A 15,505-nucleotide genomic window follows, 5' to 3' on the forward strand; every position below is an offset into this window, starting at 1 on the left:
CCTAAACGCCTGCTCATTGCAACGCGAGCTCGCTGCTACACGCCGGCTAATTGCAAACGCTAGCTCCCTGCTAGCGTTTGCTCACTGCTTACGGGGAACGAGCGTGAAGACGCCGGCAGCAGTAAACATATGCTAGTACGCCTCACAAGATCGCCGTGATTCGACCCAATCCAATAAAGATACGCTCAATGACAACACGTCAACGTTTCAATGGCTGTGCAATAATTTGGGGGGAAACGATTCACTCTGTCGTTCCACGCAGCAACGTTGACTCTAATCAACCCCAAATTCTATGACTCAATTCCGATAATTCACAATATATGAGAATGTACATAATTATAAACTGACTTTACTAGTGTTTGAAAAGCCGAAGTCGCTGTCACGCAAGAAGCTGGGTAAGTACAATCTTTTAATACATTTAGATTTATCCACTGTCATTCCGCGGCGCCACTGCACTCAAGATTGGCATATCGCTGGCCAGCACGGAACCGTGCCGTTCAGCGAACGTCAGTCATACTATTGTTAACTTCCGGAGATTAGTAACATAATCGGCACTTCCGAAAGGGATTGCTGGTTAACAAATGTGTCCGTATCCAACGGGATACGTTTCTACACAGGGTGTCATTCCCATTTACATCTTGCCCAAATAACGCACGCACCCGTTACAGTTAAAGGTGCAGTTTGTAACAATTTCGCAGTAAACTATCACTAAACCACAAGCAAGTGTTTCATATAGTAAATACTCCGTTGAACACAATATATATCTCAAATTATTCTTTCTACTTGTAAATCGTGTTTGTCACCGCCTTCTGACGTAGAAACCGCATGACCACTGTGTCTTGGACAAAGGTGCAGTGGCGGAGCTACACTTTAAAAACAGGGGTGGCAAAGGGGTGGCAAGGTAAAAATAAATTATTTTCCACAAAATGTGTATAGATTAAATTAAAGTTGTTTATTTTCCAAAATGTACACAATTATATATGTATTAAGTATACAGCAAAAATAGAACACTAAGTATTCAAAGTGCTCCTTGGACTAATCAAGTCCAAGAGAAAAAACTGAGGTAAACTTGGACCTGTCAAAACAAGGCAGGAGTAGGCAGTTGTACACATCCAAACATGTACTACAAGAATAATAGTAGAACAACAATACAAAAAAAACATAGTGCCCTTTAACACTGACTATAATGATAAACTTCAATAGTTGTACCAGGTATAACCTGCATCTACCCATGGTATGGCACCACCAAGTTCACAAATACAAACATTCAGATTCAGAACAGCATAATTCTGCGGTTCTGGTGAGATGAAGCAAAATGTTTTACACACCTCATGAAGAAACCATAATTTGGAACAATTTGCTTGTTATTATTTACCATGAGTACACCGTTACTAATAATTCAAATACTAAAGTAATACATGACGACAAAATCTGAGTATATTGAGGTCTAGCCTATTTGACAACACAAGGAAAATTGCTTAGACATCTAGACATGTTATGTTAAGTAAGGGATAATGTATAGCGTGGCGGTTGTCATAGCGAATACAACACCGACAGGCTGTTTATGAGCCCGGCGTGAAGCGGAGGGATCTTAAATCAGCCTGAAGGGGTTGTATTCGCTATAACAACCACCTCGCTATACATTATCCCGCTTATTACATGGCTACCTACCAAATAAATAAATAATTTGACACAACATATTGATTTAAAAGGGAGTTTATTGATTTAAAAACTATTTATATTGCTTCCGCTAAAGAAAATAGTCCGTTCGGTCTCTACGGTTAGAATCCTACGTCCATGGCAACGCTCTGTTTTTCATGACAACGGTCTGTTATACTAAGATTAGTGCTGCATTACACGTGCCAATATGAATAAGCCTACCTAATGTCTGTGATTGTTGCTGAACATTTGCTAACGACATGTTTTAAGCATATTCACACAGGAGTGACAGTATTATTCAGCCAGTTTTACGACTAGTAATGCTCATGAATTATTAATGCTAAGCACTAAAGTGCAACGTCTCCCTTACTTCCCGTTTAAACACTACTTCGTTTAATTTAATACCAATAAAAGCCGTACATACCAGCAACATGCTCTTCATCGATCCCGTGAGCTGTCGGCGTTGTTTTGGAGCGGTTTGGAGCACGTCACGAAAGAGCTGCGTGTCAGCTTAACCAATGAAAAGTGTAGCAGCAACAGCACGCTGCGACTGCACGCTTGTGCGTGCTGCGTAAGGATGCATTCACGTCCGCTGGGAGATTTGGGAAATGTTCGTAAAAATCTAACAGTGTAATGTTTTCAGCGGGGTGGCAACAGGGGTGGCAAGGACTTCGTCTGGGGTGGCAATTGCCACCCCAACTAGCCCTCTGGCTCCGCCACTGCAAAGGTGGAAGAAGTGTCCAGCGTCTAGTCAGCCACAAGCTTGTTACAAGCAGTAACTTATATATGGACCACAAATATATGCAACATAACCATAAACTTTATTGCTCTACTCAACACGCTAACATGATTTTGCGTTCCCGTCTGATCGATGGCAGTCAGCGGTGAAGACAACAGATCCCATCCTTCCACCCGCCTTCACAGCGTCAAGCTACGGCCTGTTATTTAGATCGTGCACCATGTAGTGGCGGTTGTTACAAACTGTAGGGTTAAGCTACACAACAAGGGCATGCACCAGTATATTTACCAGTTGCTTAAACGCAAGATCTCTATGGTATCTCGTCTGCCAACCTGAACACAACCAGTGTTCAACCTGAACACAACCAGTGTTTTTTTTTTTTTACCCACACAGTGCGCACATCAACTTAAAGATACATGCGCATTCCACAAGTCGGCTAGCATAGGCCGCGCTCCAGGTGAGCCATTGTCGATGCCAGTTGGGGGGCAGTTAGCCTGCATCCACCCACCAAGCATCGCCTCCTAGATGAGGCATCATCAATGCGTCTCCCTGCACCAGAGACACCTTCACTCCATGCCACCCACCCCTTCACGTTCTGCCGCAGCAGAAGGTCTTTCTCTCATTTATTGAATCCCTGCATGTGTCCCTCACCTCTTCCTGGAAGTATCGTGCTTCCTCCCTCACTCTGCAGCAGCAGTCTCAAACACTTTCCTATCACCTCCTCGAAGCCAGTATCGCCGCAGCGACCGCCCCCCTCCCAGGGGCCCGTGCTTCTTTCCGTGCACTGCAGCGCAGTCACAATCACTTTCCATCCCTTCCAATCACCTCCTCGAAGCCAGTATCGCACCACGCGACCGCCCCCGCAGGGGCCCGTGCTTCATCCCTCACTCTGCCGCAGCAGAACGTTTCTCTTCCACTTAAAATCGAATCCCTGCACGTTTCCCTCACCTCTTCTCGGAAGTATCGTGCTTCCTCCCTTACTCTGCCGTCACAACCACTTTCCTATCACCTCCTCGAAGCCAGTATCGCCGCAGCGACCGCCCCCACAGGGGCCCGTGCTTCTTTCCGTGTTCTGCAGCGCAGTCACAACCACTTTCCTATCACCTCTTCGAAGCCAGCATCGCCGTAGCGACCGCCCCCGCAGGGGCCCGTGCTTCATACTTCTCTCTGCCGCAGCAGAATGTGTTTCCCCAATACTTGGAGCCATTGCATCAAACTCCCTCTGCTGCAGCAGAACGTGTTCCACACCCCCACCCAAGCTACAGCCACCCCATGCTAGAAGCCAGTATCGCCGCAGCGACCGCCCCCGCAGGGGCCCGTGCTTCATACTTCTCTCTGCCGCAGCAGAACGTGCTCCCCCCCCACCCCCCCCCCCCCAATACCAGAAGGGGACCATGGCTTCAAAACTTCTCTCTGCCGCAGCAGAACGTGTTCCACACCCCCACCCAAGCTACAAGCCAGTGTCACCGCAGTGATCACTCCCGGGTCCCAACAATGGCTCTACAGCAGTTAAACATCAAGCAGCACGCAGACAGCATCGCGTCAGCTAACACCCCCACAGGGGCACATTGATGTATACTTCTCTCTGCCGCAGCAGAACGCGTTCCAAACCCCCACCCATGCTAGAAGCCGGAGTCACCACAGTGACTGCCCCGGTCTTCCAAACCATGCTCTGCTTCAGCAGCCGACATGCATTTCGAAGCCAGCATCGCTGCCGCGAATACCCCCAATCGGGCCCATTGTTTCCCACCCATGCTCAGAAGACACCATTCATCCTCAAAGCCAGCATCGCCGCAAGGCCAACCATGCTCTGCCACAGCAGACGTCTTTCATCAGGAAGCTTGCTTCACTGCAGAGTCCATTTCCACAGAGGCCATGTTCCTTTCCATTCACAGGCCATGCATGCTTACGCCAGAATCACGCAGCGACTGCCCCTGCAGGGGCCTGTGGTTCCAACTCGTGCTCTTACGCCATGCATTTCGAAGGTAACCTTGCTGCAGCAAATGCCCAAACGGGCTCATTGCTTCAAAATTTCTCTGCCGCAGCAGAACGTGTTCCACCCTGTCCGTACAAGAAGCCGGAGTCACCGCAGTGACCACCCCTGGGCTTCCAATCTTCACTCTGCCGCAGCAGATGTCACGCATTTCAAAGCTAACATACCTGCAACAAATACCCCGCAGGGAACCATTGCTTCCTACTCACGCTCTGCCTCAGCAAACACCTTTCATCCTCAAAGCCAGCGTCGCCACAGCGACCGCCCAGCAGAGGCCCGTGCTTTCAAACCATTCTCTGCCTCAGCAGACGCCTGGCATCAGGAAGCTTGTTTCGCCGCAGAGAACAACTCCACAGAGGCCGTGCTTCCAACCAATGTTCTGCCACAGCAGACAGGCAAAGTCACCCTGCCGAAGCTAGCCAACCTTCCACCTTCGTTTCGCCCCAGGAATATGATCCCAATTCACGATCACAGAAGAACTCCCTCGGAAATTCACTTCCAGAAGACACGACAACATCTGCTTCATCAGGACCTACACGACCCCTCAGCCCATGGCGACTGCAAGCCACCATCCAGGAAGCCTTTCTCTCAGCGGTTTGTTTTTGGGGAGTATGCGCTACCTGGCTGCTGTCCAACTCATATCCTTGCACTTTGGGGGGTGAGTTCTGGGTTCGGCCGTTTCCGAGCTTGGCGCACTCGCCCCTATTGGGGGGCGGGAGCGTTCCGGGATCGGATGGAATCGGCGAGCTCGGAACCTGCCCCCCGGACAGCACGCCAAACACGCATACCTTTACTACCCCTGCTATCTTCATTATCTGCTCAGGTGAACTCGTGAAGTTTAATTTAATATCAATAAAAGCTGTACATACCAGCAAAGTGCTCTTCATCGACCCCGTGTGCTGTCGGCGTTGTTTTGGAGCCGTTTGGAGCACGTCACGAAGGTGCTGCGTGTCAGCTTAACCAATGAAAAGTGTAGCAGCAACAGAACGCTGCAGCTGCACGCTTGTGCGTGCTGCGTAAGGATGCATTCACGTCCGCTGGGAGATTTGGGAAATGTTCGTAAAAATCTAATAGTGTAATGTTTTCAGCGGGGTGGCAACAGGGGTGGCAAGGGCTTCGTCTGGGGGTGGCAATTGCCACCCCAACTAGCCCTCTGGCTCCGCCACTGGTTGGGGATGTAGTGGTCTGATGGTCATAATTCTCTTGGCTGGTGGTGGAATTGCCTTAGATGGAGCTGGGATGGTCAGCCAGTCTGCAGCTGTAGCTGGCGTAATCTCAAATTGGGGATGGGCATCTGTCAGTCGTCTGGACACGGTGGAACTTCTTCCTACCTCGGGATGGGCATCCCGAGGCAGAGGCGGAAAGAGAATAAAGAGAATAATTAGCATAGCTGCTGTTCATTAACTATGCATTATGTGAAGGCTTGGCTGAAAAGATGTGTCTTTAATCCAGATTTAAATTGGGAGAGTGTGTCTGACCCTCGAATAGTATCAGGAAGGCTATTCCAGAGTTTAGGTGCTACGTATGAGAAAGCTCGACCCCCTTTGGTGGATTTTGTTATTCTAGGTGTTGTCAAAAGTCCTAAGTTTTGAGATCTTAGAGAGCGTGATGGGTTGTAACGTGATAAAAGCTTGGTTAAGTAAGTAGGTGCTAAACCGTTCAGGGCTTTGTAAGTAATTAAAAGAATTTTAAAATCAATACGATAGTTAATGGGTAGCCAGTGAAGCGATGATAAAACTGGGGTTACGTGATCGTATTTTCTTGACCTAGTAAGAGCTCTGGCAGCTGCATTCTGAACTAACTGTAGTTTGTTTATCGATGATACAGGACAACCACTAAGTAGAGCATTACAATAGTCAAGCCGCGAGGTCACAAATGCATGAATAAGCTTTTCTGCGTCTGCAACTCAAACTATTTTGTAATTTGGCAACATTTCTAAGGTTGAAGAAGGCTGTTTTTGTGATATTTGAGATGTGATTTTTAAATGACAGGTTGCCGTCTAATATAACGCCTAGGTCTTTAACTGTATTTGTTGGAGAAACAGTGGAGCTTTCAATTTGCAGGCTGTAGTCGGAGATATTCTGTTTACTTGATTTTGGTGCTATAAGTAATATTTCTGTTCTGCTAGAGTTTAAAAGGAGGAAATTACTAGTCATCCAATGTTTTATGTCCTCGATGCACTCTGCCAGTTTGGATAGCTTAAAGGAATCATCTGGTCTTGATGAGATATATAGCTGAGTATCATCTGCATAACAGTGGAAGCTATAATAATAATAATAATGTTGCCGAGGGGCAGCATGTATATGGAGAAAAGCAAGGGTCCTAAAACCGATCCCTGAGGTAATCCGTAATTTACTTGCGTAAGATTTGATGACTTCCCATTTAAATGGACGTATTGATATCGGTCTGTTAAGTAAGATCTGAACCATTGCAGTGCCTGTCCCTGAATACCGATATAACTAAACGATCTAGTAGTATTTTATGGTCTACAGTATCGAAAGCAGCACTAAGGTCAAGCAGGACTAAGAGTGAGATGTTACCTTTATCTGAAGCAATAAGGAGGTCATTTGTTATTCTAACGAGCGCAGTTTCAGTGCTGTGATGCGATCTAAAGCCAGACTGAAACTTTTCGTTCATGTCATTATTTTGTAGGAAGGTACACAGTTGAGTTGAAACTACTTTTTCTAGTATTTTAGACAAGTACGGTAGATTTGAAATTGGTCTATAGCTTACAAGTTCATTGGGGTCTAAGTTAGTTTTTTTGATGAGAGGCTTGATTACAGCCAGCTTAAAGGGCCCTGGGACATGTCCTAGATTAATTGACGAGTTGATTATGTTACAAATGGGCTCAATTACAGCAGGTAGTAACTCTTAATAAAGTAGTCGGAATGGGGTCTAGTAAGCATGTCGTCGGTTTGGATGTTGCAATTATTTTAATTAAATCTTCCTGATTTATAGGAGAAAAACACTCTAGCTTTTCTTTTTGGGTGACGGTTGAAACTAATTCTTCCGACAAACTTGGAGGTTTGGTTTTAGCGATGTTGTCTCGTATTATTTCGATTTTATCAGTAAAAAAACTTCATGAATTCATTGCTACCAAGGTGCGGCGGAATACCCAGGTCAGGTGGAGTCTGTTTGTTTGTTAGTTTAGCAATTGTACCAAATAAAAACCTTGGATTGTTTGTGATTTTCTATGAGGTTACGGAAGTGCTCGGCTTTTGCTTTGGATTTAATGATCTAATATTAAGTAGCCCAAACTTTAGGCGTTGGTTTTGCTCATTAAATATATTGTCTTTTGGTTTAATCATGATGAGATTTTTTCTCATACTTTTAAATAAATTATTATTTGGTTGTATTATTCGGGGGACAGACACAGTCTCTATGCATTTGAAAGCAGTTACATTCTTAACTGTAACATTCTTAACAGTTGGGTGAGAAGAACACAGACTATGGTTAAAATTTGTACTTACTAGTCAAATGGTGCGTAGAGTCTTTGAGATGTTGTCAGACAGAATTTCCGCTCCAATGCTGCTGGGGTGCAGCCCGTCGGGGCGGATGAGCCTTGGTCGCTCCCAGAACAGATCAAAATTATTTACAAAGAGCAGCTTCTGCTCAATACACCATGACTTTAACCAATTGTTAAGCGTAAATAGTCTACTGAACTTTTCGTTCCCTCGTCGGTAAGTAGGAAGCGGCCCCGATACGATGATCCTCGCCTGGGCGATGCGTTCCGAACAGTATCGACCAGACTCCTGAAGTCCCTCTTCAGGATCTCCGACTGCCGCATTCTCACATCATTCACCCCCGCGTGCAGAACTACGGCTCCCACACTTGCATCCTCCTTCAGAATCGCAGTTACCTGCGCAGAGACATCGAGAACATGGGCGCCAGGAAAACAGTGAGTGCGCACCTTACCTTCATTGAAGGAGGCGCGTACGTTCCGGACGATCGAGTCTCCGATGACCACAGCGTTGGATTTCGTCTCGCAGAGGGCAGCATAGCGATTTCTCGTAGAAATCTCGAAGACCGGTGGCGCCGGTGGGGGAGAGTTCATCGCTCCGGTCCTGGATTTCGCCTCTCGCCGTGCGTGTGTAGCTGCAGGAGTGAAGTTCATTTCGGCTCGTCGTGCTCTTGAAGCCTGGGATATGTGCATAGAAACACACGGAGTATAAGTGATAGGAGTATTACAATCACGTCGAACACTTACCGCAGCTTTGCGAGCGTCAGCCCGGGATGTTTCCAGCGCCATTTTTCGCTCTCGCAGACGTGTTTGCCTCTCGAGTAGATCGTGGATCTGCTTCTCCAATACTTCCAGTTCTGACTGAAGTGCGAAGAAAGATTCATCATCTGCACTCAAAGGTAACGTTAAACACATATCTGAATCATTAGCCATTAGTGGTGTCACAATGAGAACAGCGAGTTAAGCAGTAGAGGCAATATTCAGAAACTAAAGGCTGGGAATGCTAACAGCCAGAGTGCTAATAGCGAATGGTCGTACAAAACAAATTTATCTGTGCGTTATATGACGATATTTGGCATGTGATACACTTAAGGATAGGTTTAACCCTCTGTGAGTTATCAATTTAGAACATAAATATTAAGAAATAACAGGTATAAACGATATATTTAGAAAAAGTTTGACGGAGCTCTGTCTCAAACCACGCTCTCTCAGCAAACAGGAAGTAGAAAACAACATGAAGCATTTGTTTATTTATGTACATGTTACAAGTACATATTTTATTATGTTTGTGTGGCTGAAAGTCGACCGTGAGGGAGCTGCCAGCATTTATGTTGTTCGTTTATATGACCGTATGATGATCATTAACTTACACTGGTAAAGCCCGTACTCAGACCCCAATTTCCGAGCCTCCCCAATTACAGACTTTCAACTAAATGAAAAGGACGGGCAGATACAAAACCACAGACTACAAATTTATTTATCAAAGTTACTAAAATAACACCTGGAGCTCAACATCAATGATACAATTTAATCAATGTGAACGAATCATCCCAATGGGCCTCACGGTTCCCGGCCACCCATACACTGCCCAAACACACCCAAAAAGAACAAAATATACTAACAAATGGAACAATTCACAACAAAATAAATTAAAGTTGGTTTCCTTCTTTCGCATCATGTCTTTGCTTAAACATTTCACCGCTCAATTCAGAAAATAAAATAAATACATATCAAAACACTTCAAACCCAAAAAATATAATTAATTTAAACCCACTCAACGCCCAGCAGATAAACAAAGGTCAAAAGAACAACAGAACAAATAAACCACAAGTACTCAACTCTGTAATAGAGCAGCATAAATGTAAAGACAACGAAAGGATACAACCAACCCAACCTACCTTTCACATGCAAGACACTCATGTCCACTCAGTGTCTGGACGCACCCGACTAATCTAAAATTACTTCAAGCAAGCACATTAAGCAAACATGTGAATTAAGTTAAATTCCCCCCAACACCTATATTCTTGATTTATATACTGGTGGTCTATGCGCCACCAGTTTAAAAGAAAAGAACCTACCTTTCTCGAGGAGTGAAGGAGATACAAGACCTACACAAACAGGTCACATCGATACAATGTCACGAAGCACCTAACTCACCTGAGTCTATATAGGTACGTGATTACCTGACGTACCCACCCACTTAATGCCCCGCTATTTTTAAAGGGGCCACGCAGTCTACTCTTAAAGGGACAATCCTACTACTAAAGTGTGTTGTTGAACGTTCGCCGGTTCCCGCATCCTTCTTCCCATTCCTTGGACTTGTTGCAATATGGCATTGAATTGACTTCATAAGGGTGACTACTTTCCCGGTCTTTCTAATTTCAATGTTCATTGGTAAAGTTGAGAAACGCTGAGCTTCAGAATAAAACAACTTCAGCTTAGTCTGAGGTTAGTTGAGAGCAGGCTTCCTAATAGTCAACACAATCTCAACAAAATGACACAAAGTGGCAATTCCTAACTATTTTATAATGTTAACCTTTTTTGGGGACACATTTATAGGGTGAATAATAAAAATCCTTAATAAAAATGACATTTTGTGTTAGTAGAATGCATACACATGATTAATCACAATGACAAATATTTCATACAGCAAATGGACAGCATATGCTGTTCTATCTATGTTTTTGTCTTTTTCTTTAATTTGTATTTATGTACAAGGCATTAAGGTGATTTTTATTTTAGTTAGTGTATTGGGCAAGGCTTTACAGACGTAAGTGCGCTTTCCGCCATATTCCTTGTCTTGATGTCATCCAAAGCACATGTGTAAGCACTCTACCTCATATTAGGCATACGGGGAGGGGGGCAGAAGCTCATTTGCTTTTAAAGAGACACATACAAAAACGGCTTTTACAGTAGATAGATGACTGGTTAACAGAGAAACCGAAACCTCCTGTTCCTTATTCTCAACATTTGAACTATTTCTGAATGTGTTAATCAGATCTGTGCAGCAAATTTATTTTGCCTCACGTCTCTTTACAGATCTGTTTACTTATCAGCCTGTCACATGAACAACTGCCTTGTTTGGGTCAATTTCGATTAAATACACATGCTCTCGAAAATTTGTGATCCAAATCTAAAGAATGGAAATACTTTTTTTTTGACAAGCCAGGACTGCTCTGCCTTACTCTCTTCTCATTTTAATGTTTACTGCTAAATTTATGAAGAGCTGTGCTTCAGAATAAAACACAACAGCTTAGTCTGAGGTCAGAGGTAGGTGCATGGGGTATCTTTACTACTTTTCTAATAATTTTATGTGTTAGTACAATTCACTTCAAACACAACAACATACACAACATATAGTGCACTAATAATTCAAGTAAATTATGTTAAATTTTGATCTTGCAGTAGACGGTTCATATTTTTTTTCCGTTGTGAAAGGTAGTTCAAGGATTTCATTTACTGGCAGACCTGGTGTCAGCTTAATGTCTTCAGCATTTTTTTAAATATATTTTTGGCCAAAAAATGTATATGTCCAATCTTTTCAAAATTGAAAACTAGAGAAAAACAAAAAAAGGCAACTGTCAAAACTCACACATCTCTGGTATCTGACTGCAAAAAGGGGAAGTGACTTGCTTGTTTAAAAATATGTATTCTTACTTTTTACCTACAGAGAAAGAGTAACAACATCAAGAGAAGAATACACAATCAAAGCAGAAGATTAAATTAAGAAAGATAAAATCACTCAAGAACTGAAGATGACTCTGCTCACACTCTTCATATTGTGTCTTAAGATTTCTTGTGTATTTTCATGGCTTGCTGGGAAATGTCTTTTGGATGGTGTTGAACGGATGCCATTTGCGAACTCATTTGATGGAAAAACAACAAATTCTGCCTCCTGCAATGGTATCACTGATATTAAAGAGGACCTCCGCGGGCTTCCATCAAATTTACAGAGTCTCAGGATTCAGATGGATCCGGATATGCACTATGTTGGTATTTTGTCTACCAGATCATTTTCAAATTTCTCTTCTCTGGAATACCTCGGAATTACTGGATGTTTTTCAAAGATCTCTCAAGAAGCTTTTACTGGGTTGTTAAATTTAACTTCATTAGGGTTAGATTTCAATACAAATGATTGTTGTGAAGTATCTATTGATTTTAGTGGACTTAGTTCACTTAAACGCCTGTCTCTTTCACAATATAGTTTGACATTAATGACACCAAATGTTTTTGATACAATTCCTCAGTTAGAAATATTATACATAGAGAATGCGTGTTTAAAAGACCTTTCTGAGGTTCTGTGTCGACTTGAAAATTTAAATTCACTTAAGTGGCTTCATCTCAGTGATTATGATTTAAAAGTACTTCACTTCCCAAACTGCTCTTTTTTCAACACCTCTGACAGTCAGAGACCCACTGTATACAATATTGAAAAGATACATTTGATTCTGGGATCAGTAAAGCACATAGATGATGGGGCTTTGAAAGTTTTGGGAAATTTGTGGGAACTGGGCTTTGGTTTTCGATCAGATTTTCTCAGAGATCTTTCTTTGATTGGAGTAGAAAATATCAATAGCTTGAGTTTCCGTGTGAATGTACTTAACATTGATGAGTTGTGTTACGCAGCAAAGCTGTATTCTATTAAATATATAAGTGTACTTTACAGGACTGTAAACTTCCCAGCTACTCCCACAAATGTCTCTATAGACTGTAAAGAAGTTGTAGGCATCGGTCTTGATAAAATTAGTTTTGATAAGAAAGTCCTTTTAGATATGGATTTAATCTTTCATATTTTCAGCAACCTCTCAAGATTGGAAGCAACTAGACATGTGCTCAAATCAAATGATTTTAAATCGGTTTGTTTGTCCTTTCCACAGTCAGTAAAACAGCTTTCCATAATGTATTTAAATGCAAATACAATAGGTAAAATAATTTCTCATCAGTTTATGTGTTTCACAAGTCTTGAATGTTTGCAATTATCTATAAGTAATATTTCCAGCATAGAAGACTTTGCTTTCACTGGATTAGACAAATTGAAAGATTTAAGTCTCTGTCACAACAGGTTATCTCACATTTATCGAGACACATTCAGTGGTCTATATGAACTGATGTTTTTAGATCTTCAAGAAAATCCTTTAATTCAAATTGAGTCAAATTCGTTGGGACATCTTATTAACCTTCAGACTCTTCTTCTAGGAGATCTACACTTCCCACCAAAAATTTCACAGATCAAGCTAGATTTATGTGAAATATTTGGAGTGATCCCGAACAATCTGAATAATGTGTTTATTAGTTCAGGCATTAGACCAATGCATTTAATCTTTGGAGACGTTACACTGAATCAGAGTCTAAATCTCCAAATCAAAGGTCAATATGTGACAGTTGAGGACTGTGACAGTCCACTCTTGACATCTATAGTTAAACTTCAAATTGATGCTGAATATATCCTCTGTGGAAAGGACTTTATTGGGAAATATGTTAAATCGGTTGTCGAGCTGGAATTTACATCAGCATTCTCAGACAATATTGGTGATTTATCAGTAATCAATGAGCTTGTTCATTTAAAAACCGTAAAGCTGGAAAACATTGATTTATCTAAACAGCCAAATGTGCAAAAAATGTTTCATAATTTGACAAAATTACGAACACTGATGCTGATAAACTGTAAAATATTGTTTTTGGATGGAACTCTGAGCAAAGACTTTAAGGCACTGAAAAGTATTTTGTTTTTAGCAGAGAATTATGTGAATATTTTGCAAAACTTTGTTGAACATCTTAGTAGTTTAAAAGATCTCCGTCTCTATGGGCTTCGTCTTCTATGCAGTTGTGATGATGCTTGGTTGGTCTCATGGGTGAAGGACAACAGGCAGGTGCAGGTTGTTATGTTCAATCCCACCATGAACGATTTCCAGTGTTTGAGTGATAATGGAGTTGATGTTCTCAACTTTGTTCATTTCGTCCAGGACAACTGCTCATTAAATATTGAATTTGTGCTCTTTGCCTCAACATCTGCTTTTTTATATTTGTTTATTTTTGTAGTATTGTCATATCAGTTTGCAGGGCAATACATAAAGCCATTCTATCACATTGCCAGTGGATGGTTCAGAGAAGCTTTACATAACGATGGCAAACAGCAGTACCGCTATGATGTGTTTGTCTCATACAGCAGTAAAGATGAACGCTGGGTCATGGAAGAACTTCTTCCAAACTTGGAGCAGCGTGGCCCTCCATTCCTGCATCTCTGTTTGCACAGTCGGGACTTTCAGCTGGGACAAGACATTGTGGAAAACATCACAGACAGCATCTATGCAAGTCGACGAACTCTTTGTCTAGTAAGTCGTAACTACATCCGTAGCAGCTGGTGTTCTTTGGAGATGCGATTGGGCACCTACAGACTCCAGGTAGAACAGAAAGACATTCTTCTCCTGGTCTTCCTAGAAAATATTCCATCTCGCCTGCTATCCTCTCATCATAGGTTGGCCCGACTGGTGAAAACGAGGACTTATCTAGACTGGCCACTTGACACTGAGATGCATGAGGCATTCTGGGAAAGGCTGTGGAAAAAACTGAGCTCTGACAAAAATAACTCATAACAAAAACTCATGCTGAATTCAGTGGGAATAGTTTTAACCATATTGTATTTATGCAATTAAGTTGTGTGCTACAAACGCTGCAACTGTGAAAAATCGCTGCTTACGTTCAACATTGTGAAAGTCATTAAAGCATTCTGAAGTATATTTGTTTAAACATATAACCATATGACAATATAGGCTGTCTGTAACTAATTTCCGATACGACCCATAGGAGGGTTAATTCAATTATGCAACAGGCACATCGGCCTTAATATATTTTTGGGTTTGCATGTATGATTTCGTCAAAACTTTAGTATAGGGACCAATTCTCACTATTAACTAGTTACTTATTATTTCTACCATATTGGCTGTTTATTAATAAAGTATATATTCAACATGACAAACAAATTAGTAGTTTACTGAGTCAAAAGTCATTGTTAATTGTTTATTAATACCGAGAATTGGACCTTAAAATAGAGTGTGACCATGATTTACTTATACACTTACTGTCTTAAGACAGTGTGAAAAGGGATGGTTGAATTGGAATTTGCTGAGTAGAAACACTGAGAGACAAATGTAAACGTCTTTTTACCTAGTTTTAGGTTTAAACAACTAAATTAATGTGAGGACTTGACTATTTATCTGTCTAGAATAGATTCTGATTATGAACTAAGTATTACGCTATTGATGCTGTTAAAGCTACCTCAGAAAATTGAAGATACCCCCACACCAATGAGTGGCGGTTCACCAGAAGTTTTCGAGCTGACTTGTATGATTGCGGAAGTTCTTAAAAACATCTTGACATAGAATAAAAAAAAACATCTGATTCTACATAAAAAAACATTCTAGAAACATTACATTAGAAGAATTCATGCATGGATTAACACTATAGTCTCTATTGATAACTAATAAAGAGGAATGGTTAATGTATCACCGTTTGTTTTGCATTTTTTGACCAGAAAGACTGCTGCAGAAGGATCAAAATAAGATGGTATATTGGTGCTACCACATATATTTTTCCATCTAATCAACATACAGATTTCAGGAATACTTCTTTTGAAAGCTGCAAAATGCTACTTTTG

At 42.0% G+C, this 15,505-nt stretch overlaps 1 protein-coding gene across 1 annotated transcript; it reads left to right on the forward strand.

Moving 5' to 3' along the window:
* The first annotated feature begins 11,223 nt into the window (after nt 1–11,223).
* Nucleotides 11,224–14,503, forward strand: LOC130428039 (toll-like receptor 13). The gene is made up of 2 exons (XM_056755868.1): nt 11,224–14,252; nt 14,327–14,503. The coding sequence occupies exons 1-2, from the start codon at nt 11,607–11,609 to the stop codon at nt 14,372–14,374; spliced, it is 2,694 nt and encodes an 897-aa protein (XP_056611846.1). The 5' UTR covers nt 11,224–11,606; the 3' UTR covers nt 14,375–14,503.
* Nucleotides 14,504–15,505: the final 1,002 nt, after the last annotated feature.

Source organism: Triplophysa dalaica, chromosome 8, assembly GCF_015846415.1.
Source record: "Triplophysa dalaica isolate WHDGS20190420 chromosome 8, ASM1584641v1, whole genome shotgun sequence".
NCBI classification, from domain to species: domain Eukaryota; kingdom Metazoa; phylum Chordata; class Actinopteri; order Cypriniformes; family Nemacheilidae; genus Triplophysa; species Triplophysa dalaica.

Excerpts from the sequence above, each read along its gene's own strand:
- LOC130428039 (XM_056755868.1), top strand. The coding sequence starts at position 11,607 with ATGACTCTGCTCACACTCTTCATATTGTGTCTTAAGATTTCTTGTGTA. Across the intron at positions 14,253-14,326 it reads TGGGCACCTACAGACTCCAG|GTTGGCCCGACTGGTGAAAA; the intron begins GTAGAACAGAAA and ends CTCTCATCATAG.